The sequence below is a fragment of the Anser anser genome (genome assembly GCF_964211835.1).
Source record: "Anser anser genome assembly, chromosome: 10".
NCBI classification, from domain to species: Eukaryota; Metazoa; Chordata; class Aves; order Anseriformes; family Anatidae; genus Anser; species Anser anser.
The window spans coordinates 2,348,458-2,374,803 of NC_139730.1; the positions used below are offsets into that span (position 1 = coordinate 2,348,458).

The 26,346-nt window shown below is 40.0% G+C and overlaps 2 protein-coding genes across 3 annotated transcripts in view; one reads left to right on the plus strand and one right to left on the minus strand.

The window, feature by feature from the left end:
- LOC310905233 (uncharacterized protein) overlaps positions 1–11,335 on the minus strand; it is a 169,210-nt gene extending 157,875 nt beyond the window's left edge. For both annotated transcript variants that reach the window (XR_014588874.1, XM_083851267.1), the window contains exons 1-2: positions 11,195–11,335; positions 7,353–7,454 (exon numbers count right to left, since the gene is read on the minus strand). Coding sequence is in view for 1 of the 2 variants with exons in the window: in XM_083851267.1 (XP_083707393.1) it covers positions 7,353–7,367 (15 nt within the window). In the remaining variant the exon portion in view is untranslated. The remainder of the gene's footprint in view (positions 1–7,352; positions 7,455–11,194) is intronic.
- A 2,303-nt stretch (positions 11,336–13,638) lies between these two features.
- On the plus strand, positions 13,639–25,663 carry LCTL (lactase like). The gene is made up of 13 exons (XM_083851237.1): positions 13,639–18,334; positions 19,312–19,472; positions 19,666–19,753; positions 19,889–19,995; positions 20,245–20,373; positions 20,905–21,000; positions 21,689–21,743; positions 21,836–21,997; positions 22,682–22,956; positions 23,314–23,440; positions 23,888–24,087; positions 24,617–24,680; positions 25,024–25,663. Exons 1-13 carry the CDS (start codon positions 18,193–18,195, stop codon positions 25,137–25,139), a joined length of 1,722 nt encoding a protein of 573 aa, XP_083707363.1. The 5' UTR covers positions 13,639–18,192; the 3' UTR covers positions 25,140–25,663.
- Positions 25,664–26,346: the final 683 nt, after the last annotated feature.

Genomic DNA, 26,346 nt, shown 5'->3' on the forward strand with positions numbered 1-26,346 from the left:
GCTTGAAGATGCATCAGGAAAGCATTAAAAAGAGGCCATATTCTAGAAGCGTAATGTGAAAATCTAGTTTCTATTGTCTCTAATTTCCAAAATATCAAGCCCCTGAAAGACACACACATTAAAAAAAACAAAATACCATAGAAAGATCAAAGATCCCTCTGGAAATACGTTCTCTGCACACTTCAAAGCCAAATGTCCCCTCACTTGCCCCCTTGTAAAGAGATTAACTTCCACAGGCTGAATCTGCTCACGAAATCAGCAAATTCATGCAGTGAAAATAAGGATTCGTACACGTTAACTCGGGGACTTCGAGCAAAACCAAGAGATCCCTCTGTATTTTCCTCTGCTTGACTGATATACTAGCATTTATACCCGCTCTCACTTCCAAGCTGCGATTGGTATTTAATCTGTTAGCAGGCAGTTTGTCCTTGAGTCATTTCGCACGTGGATCAGCTGCAACCCCCTTTCCCTGAATTAAAGAGGAAACGAGCGCACCATCTGGCCAGCCCCTCGCCTGATTCAGCCCCAGCGCCCGCGGTGGTATTCCAAAATGTGAGGAATGCTCACCCAGTAGGCTCGGTTCACATCCTCCCTCCTATTGACTAAAGCTGCTCTGTCCCCTTCTGGGCCGCTTTATGTAAGAATTTGGTGGGAAGACGAGGTCTCGGAAATCTGAACCATCTTCAAATGTGCGCGTGGGTGGTCTGAGCAGGCAGCTTATGCAATGAGAAATGGGAAGCCACTAAACTGATTCTGCTTCTAAATATTTTGACCTTTATTGACATTTATAAGTAGCAGGCAGCTTAATTACCAATTAAAGGAAGTTATTAGCTACAAAAGGAGCCTGTTCTTTTTTTTTCCTTTATGGCTCCTTTCCCAAACCAGCGCTGCTCTGAAGTGATTTCTGTGGCAGGACAAGGCAAAGGAGCCCAGGAGACCTCGACTACTTTCCAGCTAACCTATACAGCGATCCTTACAGAAGTCAGAGAACTTGCATGAAGTGGCTACTCCAGAAACAACACGTTCAGAACAACAACAGACCCTCCATTTCTGTAGGTGTTAGCACCTTGTATTACAGTACTGCCCCGTTTTTCTAAATAGAATTGCTTGGTGGGCATTTGTGCTGGCTTGTTTTCTTTCAAGCACACTCATAAACAAAGCCTCACCCTATTCTTTTTTTCCCCTCTTTGGTTGGTCGGTTGAGGATTTTTTGTATGATACATATCCAGAGGATGGCATGAGGAGCTGAGAACATGCAAGACTGCCTAAGCCACTAATCCCAATACAAACTGCTGAAACAGCTGGAGGTTCCACCCCAGGGATGGCTGAGTCCCTACAGCAAACCAAGCAGTTTCTTTAAACCACCCAGGCCCCAAATCTGCCAACAGGATGCACTGGCTACCAGCTTTACACATATTTATGGCCCCGCTAGTGTGATAGCATTGTTTGCTGGGTAATAGCATTTACAAAAACATATTGATTAGAAAATATTTATTAAATTTAAGATACTCATTAGAATGAGCAATGCTCTCCCATAATTTTAGAATATCCTTCTTTTAATAAATACAAACTAGGACAACAGTATACCAAAACCACAGTACTAACAGAGCTCTAATACATGAAATATACGATCAGTGTGATGTTTTCTTTTTTTTTTTTAACCAGATTAGTGCTAATCTGGATTAAAAATAACCTTATGAAATAGCTAACTCTGTACACCGATATTATTTTCCGCTGTATAACACAGACGAATGTTGTTTTAAGAGGCTCTGTGTATGAAGGGAAGAGCAATGCAGAACACACATGAAAACCCAAAGATACTTAAAGCGTTTTTCTCAATGGATGAATAATCCCAAGGAATAACTTCCCTGGCAACTACGAAAGGAGCTGCATGGTCCAGACCACATTTTAGAGTACATCAAACCAAAGAAGGAATGGAAGTTCCAGCACTCTCCCAGGCAGGCACAATATTTTAGCTTTTCATCAGTGCTACTCCTGCATATATCAAAAGAAGTCCCACGTTACCTTCTACCAACCTCAGTGTCTGACTTTCCGGCATACTTCTGGGCTCTCTCAAGCAAGACATTTAACACTTTTTTTTTTTTTTAACCTCTCTGCAATTTTTCCCCCAGATTCTCCTGCTTTTTTTCGTCCACATTCTTTACACTCCCTTTACTAAGTTGGTAATGCATCCGCAGTCTCACAGAAAAAAAAAATATTTAATTGCAACCTATTTGAAACCGGGAGCTTGATCCTGAAGTCACTAAAGTCAAAGGCAACAAGGGCATTCTGTTCAATGGGAACAGAACAAACTCAGAGTTCCTGGACAGTGTGTTTTTAATCAGGGAGCCTTCACATTTAAAAGGAAATCATTTGCATCATATTAGTATTCATTGTCCACCTACACAGGATGGGAAATTTACTGAACAAAAAGGTTAAGTGTGTTGATGCCAAGAAGGCTTGCCCATTGCAGAGCCGGTCACAGCAATGAAAGCCTCTCAGCTGTACCTGTTCCAGGAAATTACATCGAAAAGCCTCTGCATTCATGGCTCAGGGGAGCCAGACCTGTTTCTTATGGTACATAAAAGGTCAGCTGAGATCACTGTGTGTATTATTCATCCCAGGAAGAGTCCAAGCGTACCAAAAACAAAAATAGAGCTCAGTGAAAGAAGGTAGCAGAAGGGAAGCTGCTGCAGGCCGCCTGACACAGTTTACTCAAATATGTCACTTCAGATCAACAGAGAAATGTCCTCCTGCAAATTGTTTATCAGGGGACCCTTCACTGGAAAAATGATACAAGAGTTCTTTGTGCCTGTTACAGAAAAGCACGTGGGCTTTTACAGTTCTGCCCAGCCTGCGGTTCACAGGATAAGCAGGACTCTGGGGCTACTTCCGAAGGACCTGTGTAAGAAAACTGAGACAGAAGAGCCCAATGTCACAAGTCACTGGAAAATGTTAGGCACCTGCATTTTAAAAAAGACTGCAAGTCACTTATTTAGGTGTTTTATACAAGATGATGTTTATACAAGGTTTCTTCCTGTAACATTTGATGTAATATTAGGTATTACATCTGGTGATTGAAGACTGAAAACCCTAGTTTTCTTTCCAAGAGGCCTCCCAGAGCTCCTCTGAGTCCTTTCGTGCTGTCTTTCTCTAGTTTCATTTATATCCACCACATAATTTTTCTCATCTTTTAATTTAGAGCAGAATCCAGAAGTGCAAAGCTTCTCTGTTTCCAGGTCCCTTTGTTCCTGGGATGGGTTTCTGATGATGAACAGCATCTTCTTACCCTTGCACAGAACCGTGTCAAGCATGCCCAGTAAAACTGGGAGATCACAGATGTTTAAAGGTTAGAAGGGACCTCTCAGGATTGTCTAGTTCCTGCCCTCTGTCCTGGAGAGTCTACTAACGGCAGTGTGCTCTCCAATATACGTATGGTGCCTGCAACCTCTGAAAAATGAGCTGTAAAAATTAATCATAAAACATAAAGCATAAAACAAGCAATGGGGGGGATGCATTTTGGGTTTATTTAGTCTAAGAGTGCTCAAAATTAATTGTCAGGGCGCTGGTGGAACACAACAGAATGGGGATACCTTTCCTGCTTCTTGGCAGAAGCAGCTTCTATCGACTTGGTTACACACAGCTCATTGCAGGTCAGGTAGGTAAAAAAAATATTGGAAGCACTAGAAGGTTGCTTGCTCTTGGAACTGAAATTAATACACATCGAGCTGAGCAGAGCAAATATATGATGCTTGACAGCAAAATGCCCACGAGGCTTGTTGGTGTAGGCAGACTCGCCGTCTGCTCAGCTTTGAAGTAGCCCTTTGCTGTGTTCTGTACTGGGTAAGAGCAGGGAGCTCCTCCCATCCCCTTCAGTCCCACATACAGAAATACCACAGATCCATCCAGCTCCGCAGGAAAAAAAAAATCAAGAAATTAGTTTTCAAGGTGGAAAGCACTTTATGGTGCATCGCTTCACTGACATGTTGAGACTGTTCAGGACCACTGCACACCATAGACTCAAAAGGCTGTCTGTCAGGAAGATGTCTCGACCCTGATCCTTCTCCTTCGGCAGCTCTTCTGGCAGCTCCTCCTTCAGCAGCTCTTACAGGAGGGATAGAATGGGATCTCACACCCTGGGTTAACTTGTGGTTATCAAATGTCTGAGAAGAAATCATACTCAAAGCTGTTCTCCTAAATATTAACGAGCAAGGCTTTGCAAATATCGGCCAAAGTAGCAGCTCATGTGTAGGCTCCAAAAGCTCGGGAAAGCAAATCAAATTCAAGCTTGCAAGAGTGACCAGGTATCAGCAGGCATGAAATATTTGCCCAAATTTCGATCGCCTTGAACAATTCAATAAATCACATTGCTCCATGTACGCCGTTTGGTAGGAGTCAGACGGCTGCACTGCCCCTGAGAACTGGGCAGTAGGTTTGGGGAGGAAGGAAATAGCTGCTACATGCAGTAAATAAAAAAAAAAAAAAGAAACAGTTCTGCTGCAGAATCATTCCATTCAGCCTGGCTAGAAACACAGGCAGCTACAAACCGATCATTCATCTCCAACATAAACAGAGATTTGGTTAGACCAGCAGTAACATAGGTTGAGATTTTTAGTAGATGACATAAATAAATGTATTTTTATATTTCCTGACCACATTAAGCTTGAAATCAGAGTTCTAAAATGCGAGCCCCATACTATAAGACTTCTAATAGCCAATAAATTCAGATAGTCACAGTGAAGCAATGTTTCCTCCTTAAAGGTACATTTTGCTGCAGTGTATATAAATACAAGGGGACTTGTTTTTTTATGGATTTGGAATTTTATGTAGCTGAACATGATCATTCAAAAAAGGTTAAAGTTCTCGTAGGAGGACAGCAAGATGGAAACCACTTCAGAAGGCACATAGAGTCCAAATATTATTCCTACATGGAAAGACATTAGTAAGGAGATGGGGGAAGGTTGGGGAAAATTATTTTCTCCCCAAAAGGCACCATCCAGGAGAGCAGAGGCATAGCTAAAACATCCCAGCTCAACAACATCACTGTATTTCTCCATTCCTGTCCCACTCTCTTACACTAAGCAAGCATTAAACAAGCTCTTATCCTTTCCCAGTGCATCCACTTCCCATTTGTAAAGCAGGCATTACAGGGCCAGAATTCCCTTAGGTGGTGCCAGAGGAATGACTGAGTTCAGAGAGTTACCGGTAACACTTAGTGCTAAAATACTTAGATGCTAAAGGTCGTTTTTCATCCCTAAATCTTCCACCATTTTAAAGTGGAGATGATGATATCCCACGCTGGGAAATTGAACACAACAGATGGAATGACTTTTGTGGCTTCTCAGAATGCCAGTAGCAAAGTCAGGAGTGATTCTCAGGTTGGCCACACGACCCTTAAAAGGTATCTTATGCTTCCAGACCCATCAAGGCTGATGTCCAGGCTGATGCCCAGCAGTCAAAGGTTTTAATGATGAAAGAGAGCTTGCTGGATCGCCAGGCTGCCTTTCAGCACGGCATTGCTCACTAAGCAAGCTCTGGCTGAATGACAACACTGTGCTGCATGGACTTTGAAGGCAAGTCCTTCGCCAAGGAACAAAGTTGTTTAGTTTTTGGACCTACCACTTTCAGCGGGTCCCTTACAAAAAGACATGATCCCAGTGGGGGAGCAATAAAGAGAATCGGTGCGGACTGGCTCTGCTGCCTGTTATTGACTTAAAATCCTTGGAATAGCCAAGATGAAAATGTCTGAGCATTGATGTCACTTCGATACAATTGCTCTGGAGGCTATTCAGTTTTCCTCGGGGCGCCTATTCATTTTAGGAGACTTGCTGATCTTTGTCTGACGGCTGAAGTTTTATGACCAGAAAGAAATGAAGATGGCAGCTAAGAGCTTCACTTCACAATGAGAAAAATAATGCTTTTAAGGGAGGATTTGTCATTCCTAGCTCACTTTGAGAACTAGCAGTTGAGACTAAGGAGATGGAATGTACCAGCAGAAGAAATGTTAAAACTCCGAGTACTTCCAAGTGCAATTTAGCTGCAGGATGACAACGAAAAGTAATAATAACCTCCCCACACCCACCTATGTTAAGGTTGAAAAGCCAAGTATTCGAGGGCTGGAACTCCAGAATTAAGATTGCCTTGTGCCGTCCTAATTCACTTCTCCTGTGTGATACAATTAAAATATATTTTCCGCCATGGCCTCACCCCTTTAGTAGGCAGGATGAACAGAGCTATTCAGTTAGGTTTGGGGGTTTTTTTTGAACCTTTTTGAGTCAATGTGTGGCCTTGGTTTTATTTATAGCATGCAGTTTAAACTCTTTACTGAATACAGGATTATTCATATCCTTATGGGTTTTTATATAACACTTATCACAGAAATATTTTCTTCAAAAACATAACAAATGTCTCATGACAAAACCCCTGCCAATGAGGTAGAATGGTAGCAAGGGTCCCTTCAGCCCAAGTGCTTAATCAGAATCAGAGGTCCCACAAGATTGTTTTGATTAGTATGAGATCATCTGAATGCAATTTAGTGTATAATATATTCTTGTTTCTAGCAAACCGATGGTAACAAAACCCCATTTTTCTGGAGAGAGCTCCAAAACATCCACTGCCGTGAGTTTTCTGTTTGAGAAACCATCTGCTTCCTTTCAGGGTCATCCATAGTATTTGCAAACTTTGTTTTCTGTGGTTTATAGCACTTCCTTCTAAGACCTCTAGGCAAACGACAAGCAAGGCCTAGTCTGGAGCGAAGCAATGTAGCACTGTAAGGCTAGAATAAAATCATTCCTAGTTCACGTGAATTTGGAAGACTCCCACTTACATTTGTAATTGACAAAATAAAAATAAAAATTACTACCTACCTTTGTTTACACGCCCTCTTATTTAGAGGTGTAACTGTATGTGCATGTGATTATGTATACATGCATGTGATTATGTGTATACACCTGAAACCAAAAAGTAGTCATATCTGCTAACAAAAATACTGAAAAAACATCATGTTTGTAGGATTTTGTTTGAACACAGCAGTGCTAGTCAGCAAAGTTTTAAACAAACTTAAATAATTCAGAGACTACATTATCATTCTTCTCACAGACAAGACAATTTACATCCACCCTTTTGATTTGGACCTAAGCTACAAGTCAAGTCACTCTCCGCAGAGATAAATGTTACCTCAAGTTCACCAGTATGAACCCATTTGAGAAACACAGTTTTCAAGTTTGTGCAAGCCTGCAATCCCACCTGCACAATCAGAGAGATCGATTTATGATCCCCTATGTCATACTGCTTGTTTTACATTGTAGTCTTAAAGAAAGGAGCAGATGTTATTTAAGAAATAAATGACTTACTGATCTGACAGCCATCGGGATCTCTCTCTGTTCTTTTGGTTTGTACTGCTTATCTCAAGCTGTTCTTCAATGATGCTCTCTTCAGAGGAGAGGATCTGACGGCTGAAAGAAAAATGCACAATGCTTACAGTTTATATCCACAAGACTGGAAATTTGGCATGCCTGGAGGCTTTAGCATTATTATTATTACAAATATATTCTGGAATTTGTATTTTTGGCATAACTGAAAGATTTGTTATAAAGAATGTAGCTTTATTTTTTTAACGTGTTAGCTTGGATTATTTTGAATTCAAGTATTTCAGCAATGACTGTAAATAACATTCTTTTTTGATTTGATGTAGTAAAAAGAAAGTTAACAAACATGATCTCAAGCATCACTTAGCAACGTCTTTAAAAACACCACCATCATTATCCTAGGATGCAGCTACCTGAAAATCTGGCCCTCCTACAACCTGGGTTCAATCGATACAGATTTGTTAATTAGAATGGCCTTTCTTCTTTAATGGAAACCTATTTTAAAGTCTAAAAAGTTTAAGAAAACCAAATTATCCCTATCCAGAACTACTGCTACCCATCCTACCTTTTGCTCTGTTTTCACAATGATGTGCTTAATTCATAATACAAGTTGTCCCACTGCAACACCCCCTAGTTTAAGGCAAGGCCTCTAATTTATAAAGACAGAAGTTGGTGCTGCTGTCTAGATTGTAAATCCATCCTCCCATCCACCACTGTTCTTCAGCAGTATTAGTACTACAACACAAAGCAGTTGTAAGAGCACCAGGGAGCTTCCATGGCAGACACAGACATCACTACGCTGAGTAGTGTATAAACACAGCAGGGAAATAAAAATTACCACATCCTCAAAGAGATCGACGCAATTATTTTGTTGTTCCTGTATGAGGATCCCAAGGCACTTTGCAGTTAAATCTCTCAGGAAGACTGCATTTCCACCCTTGTTTTACAGAAGGGAAACGTGAGGAGGACTGAGTACAGTAGCACGACACTATGAATTATGCTTTCTCTCTGAAAGGGGACGTACCCGGAGTGCTGGACTGAAAGCTCACTGAGGTTCCCTTTTTGCAGAAGTTATCAAAGGAAGGTAAGAATCCACAGAAACTCGTAGGTCTGGTACGAGCATTTAACTCTGTAGGCACCCATTTCCTCAGCCTGACTGAGATTCTGGTAATTATTTCTACCCACTGGCCATCTGATGCTCTCGGCTGAGCTCACTGATTTGCTCTCAGCGCAAAAATGCCTCACTCAAAGAATGCCTACACGTTTGTTAGTACACTGGGAATCAGAAGTCAATGTGGCTTCACCTATATGCCTTAGGAAGCTACAGTGATATAATGTTTGCCATGGCTGCTATACAACGTACAAATTACAGAATATAATCATCTTCCTGCCAACATCTGGTCAAGTTTAAAACAGGAATCTTGTAAAGCTTCTAATTACATCTCCTCATACTTTTCTGAGCTTTATTAATCTCAGCTCAGGGTTGTTTTGTTGTTGTTGTTGTTGTTTTTAACTTCAATAAGTACATTCTCTGATTCATAGCAATGTTCCAGTGAATTATTTCCATTATTCCCCTTTTCACTGCCTAAAATACAAAACAGGCTCCTGAAGTTTTAACCCTTCACATCACAAAGTGACAAAGGCTCTCAGAACCTCATCCAAGCCATGCTGCCATTAGCTAGAGACTTTCCACTGACTTAACTTTGGATCAGTCCCCAAAACAACAAGGGAGGCTGAGATACAGCAAGGCATTGGGACAGATATTCCACTTGAAGAATATATTACATCGCCATTGGCATCACTTAGTCATCTGTTTAAGACAGAGGAATTCAGCATGTTCTCACATATTTTGCAGAACATATTTTACACCCCAAAATTGCTAAGGAGTACTAGTAAGGTCTAATCTCTGAAATTCATCTCTGAAAAAGCAAAAGCAAAAGTCAGTGCTTTTCTTTTTTTAATAGACAAGCTACAAGAAGTACTATGTCGTGCCAGCACACAGCCGTCACTAAAGAGCTTACTTCAGGTGCACAAGAAGGAAATTATCCTAGTTCAACTTCACACTTTCCCCATGAAGTTTAAGAGTTTACCCAGGAAGTAAGGAGCCTGGCAGTTTAGAAAGCAGCCCTCTCAGGCTTTGCTCATGTGCAAGAGGTCTTACTTTCCCTTGCAGACCTGAAAACACACCACTCGCACTGACAGCTCTCCCGAAGCTGCAGAGAATCTTTTCTGTTCCTTTGCTGCTCTTCTCTGCGTGCGCTGGCCAGGCAAAAAAGACAGGTCCCTACTGCTGAACTAGTAGCAGTCCATCAATAAATAACAGATTTCCAAGTCACTGGTACCCCGCAGAGCACTTTTCACTAGCATGTTTCAAAGTGGTCCTCGCTGTGCACGAGGACTATCAGCGCTGCAGCCGTTCCCCAGGTGAAGGCACTGGGGAAGCAAGCCCAGGGTCAGCCTCCTGACCTCCAGCATCAGGCACTCCCCCGACTCTGCCCAAGCTCTGTCCGTGCTGTGCAATGCTGCCTCTTGGTGGAGCACAGCTAAACACTCGGCAAGGCTTTCCACTCTCCTCTCCAGCCTAAACCTCCAGACCTGCACAGAAGCAAAACCAGTCTGTGTCTTCACCTATTAAGGTGTCCACGTCCTTACAATTCCTGTCTGCCTGCTGCATGTGAAAAGGACAAATGCCATACTTACCAGGACATTATTAAAGGTAAGATGTTCCAGGGGTGTGTTTTAAAACTGATAATTAAATTGGACAGCCAGAAGCACTGAATCTGAATGTTTTATAAGCCGAGTTGAATATCCATAGAGAAAAAATGTATGATTTTGCTAATGAGCTAACTCAACTAATTCAATAATGACCTAATTCAACTTCTTCCAAAATAATTCATGAGCTCTTACTCATTATCAGTTATACAGTACACTAGGAACTTCACTAATTATCATTATTGACAGTTGTTATATGTATTTATGTTATAGATGCAACATAAGGGTGGACTTGGAACAAAAAATTCAGCTGTGCCTTTTCGTTCCTACTCACAAACAGTGACGGGAAAACCTCCAAAAGCATTCTCAGTGTTTTGTAGTTGTTAAGACACTTCATTTTCTCTCATTCCCAAGCTTCAGAAGCTTCCTCTTTGTGATTGCAAACAGATGATGGTAGAGTTTGCAATTAAGCTAACACAAGTAAATTCCAATCAGCGGTGGCCTACAGCAGCTTCTCAGTGTTCACTTGAAATGGGGGCCAACTCTTAGTATGAAGCTATCAGCGGGAAAAGCTAAATTAAAATTGATGTTTAGACGTGGTTTCAGTGACCCTCTTTGCACCCAGGAATATCTATAACATCTGTCATGTATTAAATACCAAGTTTGGGATTTTCAAACATCCAGTGAGCTTGGGCATTGAAAATCCAATAAGGCCCTTTGAATACATCAGTGCAAAATCTAAAGAGTTTTTACCATTTGGGAGAACAGCACTCCACAAAAGGGAGAATTTTGTGCATCCCTCTACATTCATCAAGAAACATTATTAAGAATACACAATTTAGGGGCTTGTTTGAAAACTAGGCCTTAAAAACTGAGTTTTTAGTGTAACTGGAATAGATTTTGCAGATTTACCCTATCCTGTCCATCCTTACAATACTGTGGCAGAACAGAGATGGTAGATTCTTGCATATTTTAGGTTTTCCAGAAATTACCCCAGTAGAACCAGTGGTTAGTGGTTACAGCTATTCAGTGTCACCGACAGGCATAAAATATGATGGCGTGGGCTTTCATAAGGGTAGGGACTGCTAAGTAAGTACGGCGTAAGTTTCAGTTACCTATTCTTGATCTCATTTCAGGGAGCACAGTTCAAACACGAGATCTTCCAAACTTCTGGAGCTGTGTTTGTTGTTGTTGTTGTTTTAAGACGGAGCCTCTCTTCAGCAGCAGCACGCAGATTCTCCCCGCTACAGAAAGATTTGCATCCCCTGCAGTGGCAGGCCAGCAGAAGTATCTCCGTCGTGCTGGGTACCAGCCAGTTGGATGGTACAATTCTGCTGATGGTGCCAGCCAACGTCACCAGCAGATTGCATCCCAGATGCCCTGGAAAGGATGGCGAGCCTCCTGGTAGTGCCAAGGGAACGCAGGCTCACTGGAAGCCCAGGTCAGTTGGCAGCATGAAGAGCTGGAGAAAAGGCATAAAACAAGGTCAGGTCTACCAGGCTTTACTGGTAAAGGGCAGAACTGTGCAAACATGAGCGTATCGGTCTGGATAAAAGCATTTGTGTAGAAAAAAAATACTCTAAGCATGGGAAAAAAAATAAAAAAAAAATCTTTAGAGTAAAGTTAATGGGCAAGCCTGGTGCATATATATGTATACAAGTTCAAAAACAGGCTCTTAGGGCAAAATGACTCATCAGTGCTCTTGATCTCTTTTTATAGACAATAAAATGCATCCCCTATATTTCCAAACACTCCTTTCTGCCTTTTGAATGCACTCAGTTGTCAGAAACAGTTCTGAACAACTCTGTTAACAGCTCTGTTCCTCCAACTGCTTCGAGTCAAAGCAACATGATTGGTGGTAAAAGAAGACATCCTCATTTAAATTACTTCCAATTTTCTATTTTTCTCTGAAAAGCAAGTCCAGGCCATTAGTACAGTTGAATGTTGGAAAAAAAGTTTCCAAAACCAGCTAATATAATGCAACGAAAGTCATTTTGTAACACAGAAAAATACAAGTACAGTTATACAAGTGTTCTTGGTCCAAGAACAATTGTAAGTGGGTTTTGTTTTGATTTTGAAAAATCTCCAATATCTCAGGGTAGTTGCAGTAGACCACACACTGGAAAAATTACATGTTTTTCTGGTCGCTGTGTAATAAAAGGATTTTTCTCTCGGAGACAGAAAAGGCCTATTCAAGGTTGGAGAGGGAGTAAAACCCACTAGCAAGAATGAAAGATCAGGAAAGACTGGGTTCCAGTTACAGTTGTATGAGGATAATTTGGTCTAGCTGTCTGAGCAGCTGTCAGGGAATTAGGAACAACAGCTTCTACTTTATCATCAGCCTGCAAAAGACCCTAGGGCTGAAAGCAAAATCAATCAGATAGCAGTTTTATGGTCTCCGGTATTATGGGTGACTCCATTTCAGGGTGTTGAGAGGTTTTGCAACATGAAGTAGAGCACCAATAGAAAATCAGCTGGGAGAATAAGTATCAACTGGGTTAAGATGGAGGGGTTTTTGCAAAAGTTTGTGTGACAGCCACATAGTAAGCCTGCAGCCAGACAGTACGTAAATACCTACATCATTTACGGATGAAGACCCACTGCAGGGTGCAGACAATAAACTGCAGATAAGCCTAAACTGAGAGTCAGTTGTGACTTACCCTTGACTTCACAACACGCTGCAGTAAGCCAATTGCATAACCTACTTTCCAGGTTATTTTACTGCAGTCATAGGGCAATTTTGGACCGACTCCACTAAGTACATTTTTTTAACATTCTTTTTACTCACCAATAAAACAAAATAAAAGATTTTATAGCCTTGATGTGTTTCTGGCACATTTTAAAACTGCTGCTAATAAAACTTTTCCAAGATGAAACAAGAGGAAAAAATGACCCAGCTGTAGCAATGTGATTATCTCATGACTTGATTTTTTAGTTTTTTTGTAAAGTTGAGCTTTTACGCAGGAAACTGGGAAAAAAAACATCCCAGAATAAGATTGCGTTAAGAGAAGAAAACCCATGTAAGCACAACTCACCAAGCAGAACGGCGCTATGATTCTAGCAGGCAACGTTAAACGTAGCTTGAATCATCGTTTCATGCACACCGGGGGCTTGCCCCTTCTGACCACTGAAGTCAGTGACAAGTCACCAACTGACTGCGGTGACGCATGAGCCGGTCCCTGAAGAAGCAGGCTGGCTTCTACGTGCGGCACTGGGCGGAGAGCCAAGAGCTCTGAGCTCCGTTCCTAGCTTCGATGCAAACTCCCTGCGTGATTTTGGTCAAATCTCCCAGGGCCTCGGCTTCTCATCTGTTAAGAGGGTGATCTGCCTCTGTCTGCTTCCACTGCTCTCAGTATTGTCATAGCCTCTCTCCTGGCATGCCAAAGCCTTGATTTTTGGTGTGTTGGTAGGTGTAGATGTGCTGTAACAAGGAATGACTAGTGCACAGCCTTAACCAACCTAACAGCTCCAGCATCACAGAACCCTGCAGTGACTCAGGACACTGCCGTGCCCACCTCTGCAGGACAGAAAACTTGCCGAATCTGTGGCAAGTACTTAAAAACGTGCCTTAAGCACCAAGCGCAGCTGCAGCAAGCTGACCTACGTATGCTATACTGGCCTCTCTGTGCATCCTAAAACCCAAAGTGCATCAGCTGGTTGATTTGCAGGGATCACCTCCTCCAGGCTTGAGAAGGGCCCATCCTGATGAGCAGGGAGTCAAGCAGGAGACCTGCATGGATGCACAAGGAGCTCCTGACAAGACTCCCTCTATAGCTTTGAATGCTCTTTTCCACCTCTCAGAACAGAGTTATTATATTAACTACAATGTTGTTGTTCATTTTAGGCTACCAGGAAACCTTTTTAATGTCAACTATCTTTCATGAAACTGACCATGAGAGGGCACCAACACTTCTTTACAAATACAAAAACAGGCAAATAAATAATTGGGAATTTTCTTACAGACTGTATAGCTTCAAAGGCCTTGAATAGTGGGTTCCCCAGAAAGCCCCCGTGTCAGGCAGCGACGTGGGTGCACTGCAACAGGAAAAAAAGCACCCAGCTCCCTAAAGCTGCTTCCCCTACAGACTCCCTTTATATACAGAGCCCCTTTCCTTAGGGCTGATGAGTAAAAGGTTCACACACCTTTTTCTATCGATGCTGTCCAGAGCCTGCAGTATCTGTCCTACCCCAGACCTCCCTTAGAGGAGCAGTTGTTACTTTCACTGCTGCTCCTGGGAGACCCATCCCCTTCTCTCTCAGGACTACACCGCTTGCCCTTTGGTTTGGAAGGCCAGGCTGCTAGCGTTCAAGGGAGAGAACTCGTTCCTGAAAGCTGGATGAGCAGCAACATCTGAAACCACAGGTTTTCAGCCCAGCTAGCCCTAGCAATAAGTTTGTTCATTTCATAGTCTTTCCAATTCATACATATGCTATTTTGTATTACAAGCCCAGCTCTCACAAGCTACTTACTGACAGCATGCAACTTTACAGCACAGAAGACATCCCTCTGTTTCCCAATTATAAATACATTAAGTACTCTGAATGTAAATTACTTCCATCAGCTGAACTTCTAATTTTGAAGGGCAGCTGCAGCGATCTAAGGAGCTCCCCCTGGTACTGCGATGCCCAGCCACGCAGCCCCCGCAGCTGCAGTGTGAGACCTATACCAGCAGACTGCCCTGTTCTGAACTGCTGATTTACATTGCAGAAAGCCAGAAAAACAGGGCAAAGATCAGCATTAAAACAGGTATCTAAAGCTTCCGCTGGGAATGATACTCTACTTGTACCCTAGAAAGCTGCCAGTGAATATTCATTTCATACTACTTCCATATTTTAGCAAAGACATCACCCTAAAGTATTCCTCTAGAAATAAAGAGAATGAAAAAGCATATTATTTGTCAAGACTGCCTTATAAATACCCGATGCAGAATTACTCCATGTAAAAATAAAACTCTTGGCCTCCCAAAATCCCTCAGCCAAACCTCCCTGCCAAATACCATCTGGGATGCAGACACCTACGCCAAGAGAAAAACGTGTCTACAAATGCCCTCTTCAAGAGCAAGCCCGATTATGTATGAACGTATAGATCACTCAAAAAGCTAATTCTGCTTACAAAGGAAAATATCTCATTGCTAAAAGATCTGTACGGTTAAGCTAAACCTTTTCCTGCAGCATTGACTGTGGATACAAAAGGATTGTTCTGTTTTGTTTTGTCTGTAAGTCAACAAAATGCTGTTTTCAACTGGTTGTTTCCCCTGAGGTTTCATGACAGTTCGATTAACTCTGTGCAATTATTCCATGAAAGTAATTTTACTCTAAATGCCCTGGTAAACATCTGGCAGTTCAGAGGAATCTCCCAGTTGGGACACATCAATTGAGAAGAACATCAGGTAAGCCAGAAATGGGGGGAGATGAAAATAAGTCAGCCAGGGTGTGCGATAATGTAGCATCTGCAGAACAAGGGGGTCAACAGGGAGTTCTTTATAACAGCCTTACCGTCTGAACTTGATAAACCTTATTTTCTCCTACTGTATTTTGAAAGGTATGTGCCAGAAAAACAGAACAGAGGAGTTCCAAAAAGCACGTATTCATTCAAAAAGAAAATTAATTTATAGAACAGTCCACAGTGAACTGTGCATGAAATAAGGCTGTTTTTGTCAGTACGGGGTGTTGTAAAATTTTCAGTTTGTTTAAAAATGTGCTTCTTTTATAGCATGCATCATGCAAGTAGTTGAGTACTTGGAGTACTGAAATAATTTTTAATGCAGTTCTCAGGTGAAAGAGCAAAAAGATCTACTGATGTTGATTAATTGTTGTTCCTAGCTCCAATGGAGTTATTATAGAAAATACAAATCAGATTGTTGTAATTGTATGAAGCCATAACGAACACCCTAACATTTTATGAAAGCTATGTTCTAGCTTTGGAACTGAAATACCAGCCCTCCTGCAAAAGCATACCCTCCTCTTGCCTTTGGGTTGGTCACGCTACAGAAGCCAACAATCTACATTGCAGCACGTTTTCTGCTCGCTTTGCTTCTTTCCACCTGACGATCAGTCATTGCTAACAAAAATAGGAAGGGTAATGCTAAACTTAAACAAACGTATTGACTAGGCTGAAGAGAGAGATTTAACTGTCAGTGTCTAAATTAAAATCACACGCATCTGCAACCTTTTATATTAAAAATACAAATACTTCAAAGAGTATTTAGACACTGTGACCCGTAGCATGGAATAATTAAAAGCCTTTCCTTAAGGGCAATATTAAAAGACCCCTTGTGGACTTGCTGGTAGAACCAGGCCTTTTTGTAGCTTCCTTTTCATTAGAGGATATTAAGTTCATTATGTTTTTCACTTTCGCCATCCCCAGAGCAAGATTATCCACTGAGATTTGAATATTTGGCTTCATCCTCCACATTGCTTTTACAATTGGAAAAAATGTAAATGGCTGTAGTCTGTTCTCTATTTTTTTTTCTCTTGCAATTGAAATGTTCACGTTAGAAATGCAGAGGTGAAGATTCTTTTAATTCTAAGTTAAAAGCACTTGATGTAGAAGTGCCCACATTTTCCCAAAGCAGCTTTGCAGTTCCTGAGCTAATTAGGAGACACGGTATGCTGTCTAATGAGCACAGAAGAGAGGGGAGAGAGGGAGATCTCTGAGGTCATCCATTTATTACATGTTCTGAAAAGGGTTTTCTTCTTTGCCTTCCAGTTTTAACCAAACTTGTTATTTTTTTCATTTTTATCAGGAACCAATCTGCAAGCAACACAGATACTACATGGGCCCTTTGGACCTGGTCTAAGAGATCACTCGAGCTCTGACCTACAGGCCAGGGAAGTCAGTGCAAGGTTTCCCACCAGGCTTTGGCTTTGTTCCTACATTTTACGTACAAGAGTTAGATACTACAAAATTGCAGTAAAAAAGCAAGTCAGAAATAAACTGTTGCTTAGCTGAATAATGCTGCTTAGCCATGCTGTCCCATTACTGACAGCTAACAAAGAAAGGTGAAAGAGCACACTGGGCTCATCACAGGCAATCTGATTCTGACCGTGGTTCTTCCACCCTGATTCTGTCACTTGCCCCAGGTCTGTGCAAGAACAGCTGATGAGAAGAGATCTAAAATCCAGTTCCCCTTCCTGCATGTCACAGAACAACTGCAAGGCTGGTTTTGTACAGGCAGGCAAGGATGTAGTGTTTTCAGACCTTCATTTACCTGCTCTTGGGATCCCCAAGGCTGTTAAATGCTCTGACTCACAAAAGCAGTCCAATTGATTGGCTTAGCAGACAGGTCCCATCCTGTAACCCCAGTTTTCTTTTCAAAGCTCCAGATGTATTTACTCTTTGTACAATGCTCCAATGCAAAATATGATTATTTTTAATTAGATGTTTGTTCTACTTTTCCTCACTTCCTTCCCCCATCTTCAAATTCACCAGCAGAGGCTCATGTAAAGCAGGTCCTTTGAGAACTGTATTAATTTTGTACAAACAGTACTGTTCTACAAAGCTGCTCTACAACTTCAAATAAAATAGTTATAGCAGGTCATTACTATAGTTTAACCTGCAACAGCAGTTAAAAATATAGTGCATACATATTAGTATTTCAAATGACTGCTAGAACAGGATAAAAGGGACATCAAGATAAAAGCTGCAGGTATTTAAAATTATCAAACAAGCCACAAGGTTTGTTTCCATTACATAGTGTGTTTAGGTGGTAAGATGCTAGCAGTGTTACCACCTTGATTTCTTGCTCCCACTCCCACTCACTGTTTGCAGGGTTTCAGCTACTTACATTGGTGGGAGAGTTTGAAATCCAGAATGAAACAGTTGTCAAAGACACTTCTAGAATATAGAAAATCTAAGTAACATTATGGAAAATATGCAGGCAGCACTTTGAATAGTGATAACTGCATTTCATTCTTATCACTCTGCCAGATGCTTAACTGCATTTTCCACTTATGCCAAACACTACTTTTAGCCTTCACTGAAAATCAGACCCAATCAGCGGCAAAAATAAGCTTTCCCCTCTCGATCAGCCTAAGCCTGCTTTTCAGAGGGACAATACTTGACAATGCTGTTCTCTTTCATCAGGTGGGAACTTGAAGAGAACACTTTGCAATGACAAAATTAACAGGGACGAAAATTTACATTTTGAGAACATGGTATACGCTTGTGCTGGCACTACGTCTGAACACTGCTGAAGATTTCCAGTGGACAAAGAATAATCCCAGCTCCTTCTATTACGGCACTTTTCCAACAGGTACTTTTCAACTGCAGTTGACTGTCGTTTTTATAATGCTCTAGATTGACCAGTGTTTGCACGAAAAAGCTACCAAAGTCTTTTCCTCGCCCTTCCAGGGAAATAGCTGAAACAAAAATTTCAGCTCTTACAGAAATGCATTTTCTGCACCTAGCCCTGGAAATGTAAGGATTGGGTTAACCTGGCACTTCATACAGTCATTTAAAACAGTAAACTCAGAGTAATTGCTATCAGATTAATATTTGATATCCAGATCTCCCTTTCATGTCTGTGATGAAATAAGATGCACAGCGTAACAAATCAAACCTGAGAACTCTTCTCCTTTTTGACAAATTATCTACAACTGATGAAAAACTACAAACTAAAAATATCCTTTGCTATGTGAAAATATTTATACACACACGTTTCATTCAACCAAAACCAAAACTTAAAAAGATATAGGCACTGATTTGGTTTTCTGCTTAAGTTTTTTTAAGTGGCTTATGAAATGGATTAATCATGTCCTTTCGCACAATACTAGGAAAAAAAAATCAGAATCTTTTTAGATATTTTTGGTAACAACAGCTAAACTTCTTGTCACCAAGAACATAAAAAGTAGCAGGCATAAATAACATAAAAACATATTTTTTTTCTTACTGTAAGCCACTTCTACCGTGCTATCAATGCACTACTTCAGCACTGTAAAATAATAGTAATACAGCTTAGTAAATGAAAAATAGATCATTTTTTCAGTGTATCATAAAAGGATACACCTGTACTCTGTACCTCATTTTCAGAGTCCCTATTTTATGCACCAATAACATTTCACGATGAAAACACTGGCCTCGTGTTCAGTAAGCATGCAGTCACGCACATCTCACGGCAAGCTACGCAGCTGCGGAGGTGCATCAATTGCTTTCTCATATGCAAATTTAATACGAAAGAGCAGTTGGGCCAGCACAGTGTTTGGATTGTAACTCACTTCTTCTTACCCTTAGGCTTTTCATGGGGCGTTGGAAGTTCTGCCTATCAGACTGAAGGGGCCTGGGATGTGGACGGGAAAGGACCAAGTATCTGGGATGCTTTTACTCACACAAAAGGGGAAGTGTTCAGAAATGAAACAGGAGATTCAGCCTGTGATGGCTACTACAAAGTTCAGGTATCGTTAAGGAGGAACTATCCCTCTAGAAACATTCTGGAGCCATTTCATGACACTGATTTCCCATTTAGAGCTAACAACTAAGATGTAATATTTTGGTTGCCCTACAGCCACGCTGTATTAAGACAGATGAATAACTGAAGAGTTATTCTGCTTGGATGTGACTTATGCTAACTGGATTTTCTTTTCATAGGATGACATTCAGTTACTGAAGGAGCTTAAAGTTAATCACTATCTACTCTCTATCTCATGGCCTCGGATTATGCCCACTGGCATCAAAAGTAAGCACAACAATTTCACCATACACTTACCAGCAGTAATAGACAAGCAATTTTACTTCCAAGTAAACCAGAGTTGTATTTTTTTTCCAGCTTGGAAAGCAGTCCAGGTAATTTCTTGTCTGTGTGTTTAATCAGCAGAACTGAACGAGAAAGGAATACAGTTCTACAATGACACGATCAATAGTCTTCTGGAAAGCAGCATTATCCCCATCGTGAGCCTCTACCACTGGGATCTTCCACAGGTTAGACAAATTGGTGAAATGTCTAATGAAATGTTTCCGATAGGAAATTTATTTCTACATTTATGGACTACAAATGCATTAGAAAAATGCTTAAAGATGCTTGCATGGTTTTAAGGGTGCTTATAGTTACTTTTACTCACTTGCACTGATGTATTATTTATATTTCAGCAGCTCTGAAGAAAAGTCTTTGTTAGCTTGAAACTGACCTTTAGATAACATTACTGATTCTTGATATTCTTACTTTTGAAGGTTCTCCAAGAAAAGTATGGTGGCTGGCAAAATATAAGCATGATAAATTATTTTAATGATTATGCCAACCTATGCTTTGAGAAGTTTGGTGACCGTGTGAAACACTGGATTACTTTTAGTAATCCATGGGTAAGTTATCAATGCTTTCCTTCCAATCACTTCAGTTGCTCAGTTCTGTTCCCAAAATTCTGTGGAAGGGATACTACAGAAAAGTAGGTTAAAAATTGTAGCTTAAAATGATAGATTGATGGATAGATAGTCTTCTGTAAGCAATCTTTGTGCCCCAAAATTGGTTTCAACCAGGACTAAGTTTCAAGACATGAAATTCCAGTGAAGTTTTGAAAAGTCATCAGCTAGAGAAGAGGCAGGCACAGAAATCAGACAGGCAGTTGAAATGGGTGCAGGGCAAGCTACATCAGACAACGGCAAGCCAGCAAGTCAGTCCCTACGGCTGGTCAGCAACACGTTGTTTCCAACAAGCTACAGCGTACCATCAGCCAAGCAGTAGGACAGTAGATGAAAGCCAAGGACAAGAGAGGGAAAAAGGGGCCTTGAAAGGATGGAGATATTAAGGAGATCCTGCACATTTTAAATCCATAGGATGTTAGCAAATTCATTAACTCCACTGTTTAAAGAATAATTATTTCTATGTGTTTGTAGGCAGTTGCTGAAAAAGGTTATGAAACAGGAGAGCATGCACCAGGACTGAAGCTCGGCGGATGTGGAGCGTACAAAGCAGCGCACCATATAATTAAAGTAAAATTAGAGTTGCACTTTAAATTATGTGTAAATTGAAAATTATTAGCAGACTGATTAAGCTTTTCCTCCTGCTCTTTAAACAGAAATATAGTTTAGTAATGATGTCATTTCCAACTGCCGTATCAGATTTATTCAGTAGCTGAGGTAGCCTGGTTTTAGACCACCAATGCATATTCCGGTGTAGCACGCAGTCAGAGGTGCTCGATGCGACACTGTTGCAACAGCTCAGACTTCCCTTGTAATTTAAACGTCCCTTTGAAACATGCTGTAAAACTGGTTGAATAAGAAAATATCTAGGTTACTCTAGTAACAAGGAGTAAAATCCTGGCCTAGTGAAATGAACTTGAATTTTGCAAGTGACTTCAGTGAAGCCAGCTCTCACAGAAAAACTTTCATGTGCCTCAATAAATTAGGCAAAGACATCCAAAGACCAGAGACGCTGGAACGCTGTACTGAATGCTATTACCTTTATGAGGACCTCGAGGAGTTTAGGGAAGAAATATTGCAGCAATGTTTTTTTGATATCTTCTATAAAATGAAAGCTTCCACAATGTACATGAAAGAAATGATGCAATACTTCCAGATGTACCCTAATGCAAAAGCTTCTCGCCATCTTCAGTGTCTCTCTACACTTACTGTGTGACTGTGTATTTGCCCCTTTTTTCCCCCCCTCTAATTCTTACAGACTCATGCAAAGGTATGGCACTCTTACAATAACACGTGGCGTAGCGAGCAGCAAGGTAATAAATGTTCATTCTGTGATTATGCTTCTATTTACATTAAGGGCTTAATGATTATGCATAAGCTGCAGAATTGTCATTTTGTTTTTAAGGTATGGTTGGAATTTCCCTAACTAGTGGCTGGGGTGAACCCATTGATCCTCACAGCCAAGCAGACATAGATGCAGCTGAAAGATACATGCAGTTTCATTTGGGATGGTTTGCAAACCCAATTTACAGAGGAGACTATCCAGAAGTGATGAAGAATTACGTAGGTAAGCCTCAGGAGCCCGCTATGACATGCACAAATCACGCAATTACAACATGTAACAGTGGAATATCCCTAACCAATATGAACCTTAGTCAACTATGAGGACACAGGTAAGACGAAGCTAAGCAACGTGGGCTAGACGCATCCCGAGTATTCCAGGGGGACATAACAGAACTAAAACGTGTAACTGCTGTTGAGCTCAACAGTTACCCATCTGAGTGCCCCAGTGAATGACTGGAAGGGAAGCAACCATCTTTTCAGCGATAGCCTGTTTGTAGTGGTCTAACCAAGACTGGGACTTACTAGATATTTTTCAGTATTTTCTACCTAAGCACAAAGAACCTGTGGAATTTTTCATCGCTAAAAGCTTGCATTTCTCCAGGACCCCATTATTTCACAGACAGAAGAAGAAAAGTGATGCACCTAGCAGCAACATGCTTCCTTTCTCATCACATTTCCATGCTCTTTGAAAAAAGCAGCACATGAATTCACTGTCCTCTCCATGTACTGTACCTGACTTATTTCTGCAAACCAAAAGGAAGAACATTTATTTCATCTAAAGGAAAAAGCAAGCAAACTAAGCTGTCCTCTACACTAAGTTCAGGAAAACCATATTTATTGTTTGTCATTTAAAGAAAACAAGATTCTGTGCTGCTCAGAAATATGTTTCCTGTATTTATTTTGATAGGTAGGAGGAGTGCCCAGCAGGGCCTGGGGACATCAAGGTTACCGACTTTCTCAGTGCAAGAGAAAAGCTATATTAAAGGCACATCAGATTTCCTGGGAATAGGCCATTTCACTACACGGTATGTTACACAGAAGAGCTTTCCATTTCTACAAGTGTCCAGTTACTGCACTGACCAGGATCTGGCAGAATTGGTGGACCCAAAATGGCCAGCGCCAGGCTCGAAGTGGCTATACTCTGTGCCTTGGGGATTCAGAAGATTGCTCAACTTCATTAAGGTGATTACAGAGTATATCTTTAAAAAGAACAAAGAGTCCAGTTTCAAGCAGGAGTTCCACTTTTACTGTAAGGACAGATTTTCAACAGCTTCACCTATATATTCATCTACTTAAACTGGCAAGGTTTTTTGTTTTTTTTTTTACCGAGAAACTTCATTTTAGTTTAGAGCTCTAGAATTCAGTAATTTTAAATTGTAAAAGAATAAGTTATATTCCTAGTTACACATTCTTCTTATTAAAGATAACTAAGTAATCCTAGAAAAACAGCTGTAAAGCATTTTAGTAAGAATTTCATGTTCTGTCAAAATAAAGTGATTTTATTCCTACAATCCAATTTAAAGACAGCTCTGTTTGCAGACACAGTATGGGAACCCTCTGGTTTATGTGACAGAGAATGGAGTTTCAGAAAAGGTACAGTGCACTCAACTGTGTGATGAATGGCGGATAGAGTATCTGAAAGGATATATTAATGAAATACTAAAAGGTAACTTTAAAAGCATGTTTTTCACTTTTTAAAAAACTCTTATAATTTACACCATAGAGAAATAAATATTCACAGATCAGAGTGGACAGCAATCTAGACTACTGAATTGTTTCACAAAAGTGACACAACCTGACCAAATGTACTCGTGCTAACAAATACAATAACCTACACGAGGTCAAATACTGTAATAGAGCATCAGTTTGGGTAGAAAGGAGAAATTGCACCTAATTATCATACTTAGGGAGCTCTTCGTACCTTTAAGCTAAAGATAACGTTTTCAAAGGATCTAAATTATTTTCTACTTTGTCATTTTTCTGTCCTCCACCCCTTCCTCCTGCCCTGTCCCCCACACCCCTACTTCTGCTATAAAACAAAACACCTACCATATTTTAAGGAAGACAAACACAGACAATAAATTTAACAGAATAATTTGTGTTCTGTTCACAGCTCTAAATGATGGTGTTAATGTAAGAGGTTATACTGCCTGGTCTCTGTTGGATAAGTTTGAATGGAACAAAGGTTTCTCTGAAAGATTTGGATTTTATCACGTTGATTTCAAAAACAAGAACAAACCACGATACCCAAAAGCATCTGTTAACTACTATAAAAATATTATTAGTGCAAATGGATTCCCAAATCCAAGAGAGGTAATGTCCATCACACTTTTGTGTGTGTGTGTGCGCGCGTGCTGTGTATGGAAACTATCACACAGCTTCATGAAACAACTTGCATGAACATAGTACATGAAATTTGACGCTTTGCTACTGTAACTCAGGGATCTGTTACATACTTATGCCTCCAAGAGTGGAAATGGCCTCAATTACTGCTTCTAAGGCATGCTACAAACACTAATTGGACTTAATTATGTGATAAAACTTTTGAATCGCAAGTTAACTGTACTTGGTCAGGTTTCTATGCAAAAAATTACACATATGTGATACTTAGCTGGAAAACAACATGGAATGGTGTGTGCTTTTTTATTTTTTTTATTAAATAACTAAAATGCATTCAAAAAAAACAAAGATGTAAAGAAACTTTCAGAAAATCATGTATTCACAGAGTAAAATACTTTAAAGTGAATTGTAGTGGACAAATGTTCAGGGACCAAGAAGAAGCTGCTGTGAGTAAGACAGAATGTTGCAGTCTAACGGAACTGCTGCGTGTCAATCTTCTCAGGTGGAAAACTGGCATCAAAAGGCCATGGACACTTGTTCTATCACACACCAGCTCCTTGATGCAGGTAATTATGTTTATTATTTCCCTTGAAAAATCAAAGGAACAGTAGAATACTGCTCATGTACTGAAGCTCATTCAGGGTAAGCAAAACTTTGGCAGCCCATTGAGCACTGACATCTTCAAAAATTTACCTTAGAAACAGAAGATGAAAATATGTTATGGATTTGCTCCAGCTTTTACAGAGCAACAAAAATGTTTGCTTTATTTTACTTGTTATTTATGTTTATGTCAACATCTGACAAAATAATTTTAGGTTAAGGATTTTTTGAGTATTTATGGCTATCTCTAGCCTAACAATGAGTGTATTGCTGAAGTTTCTTACATATTATTCATTTCTCAAATTTTAGATTCCTTGGTTACTCATATGGAAATGGTGACAGAGATCGTTCTTCCTACAATTTTCACACTCTGCATACTCATCAGTATTGTCCTACTACTCTTCTTCCTTCAAAATCATAGCTAAAATTGCACACTTGGACGCATCTTCATTTTGCATAATACAATGCAACTGTTTTATTATATCGTTTAAATCTTACCACAAATGCCTCTTTTTGTACCATTGTAAAGGTGAAGGAATATTACTTTACCTGTCTACATAGCACTGCTTCTAATTTTTTCTACTTAATTCTCAAAACAATTTAGAAATTTTACAAAAACCCAAGGTACATCTTTTTTTCTGCATTACTTTCTACACATTTTAAGTAGCAGATTTTGTTTCTTGTTATCTTGGAAACTATTATATATTTTGTTCACCAGAACAATAGTTAGTTAAGTGTAAAGCAGCTCTAAACTTGTCAGTACAAATTTAAAGTGATTAAAAATTATTTTATTTTATTTTTAATATTTTATTTATTAAAAACTATTCTGTTTTCAATCTGTTCATCATTACACTTTTAATTATTGTGTAGCTGCTGTTTGAAAAGAGATAAACACAACTGGAAAATGGAAGGGGACTTAACTATTCCAATAGCACTGCTTAAATATTAAACTCTTATTTCATGTCTAAACGTTAGGATAATATATGCCTTACTATTTAGGTGTGGAATAGAATTAGTTGAAGTGATTTATCAAAGATAACTGCTGTGTCAGATTTAAATTACAGAATCTTTTTTTTTTTAAATAGGGAACTAGGTTTACCTCATACAACAATATATTTTATTGCACACAGAAGTATGTAACATAAGTAATCCAAGCCACTTCCAGAACATAATTTTCCACTACAAATTCACTCAAGTAGGTACAAGTTAAATACATGATTACACAAAAAAAATAGCTCCAGATTATGGCCAGCTGGCTACATTTGTCTTTGGCGTTGTGCTTGAAATCACTCCTCTAAAGCAAACCAATAAACCAGTTTCCAACTTAGCTCTCAATACAGCTTCAACACTGCTGTACGTATACTGAACACGGAAGCAGCACATATATACAAAAATTCTTAGCTTCTATTCAAAGGCATTAACTATTAAATTGATAGTTATTCTTTTAAGATGCAATAAACTAAAGAAAGGAGTAAGAAATAAAAATAAAAAATAAAATTTACTGAGGAGAAACGAGAAATGGTAGATGCTTCAGTTTTTAAATGAATGAATAAGGTTTTTCTTATTCTTACTTATCAATAGTTAAGAGTTTTTTAAGCAAATACTCCCCTCTCAAATTAATCAGCATAGACT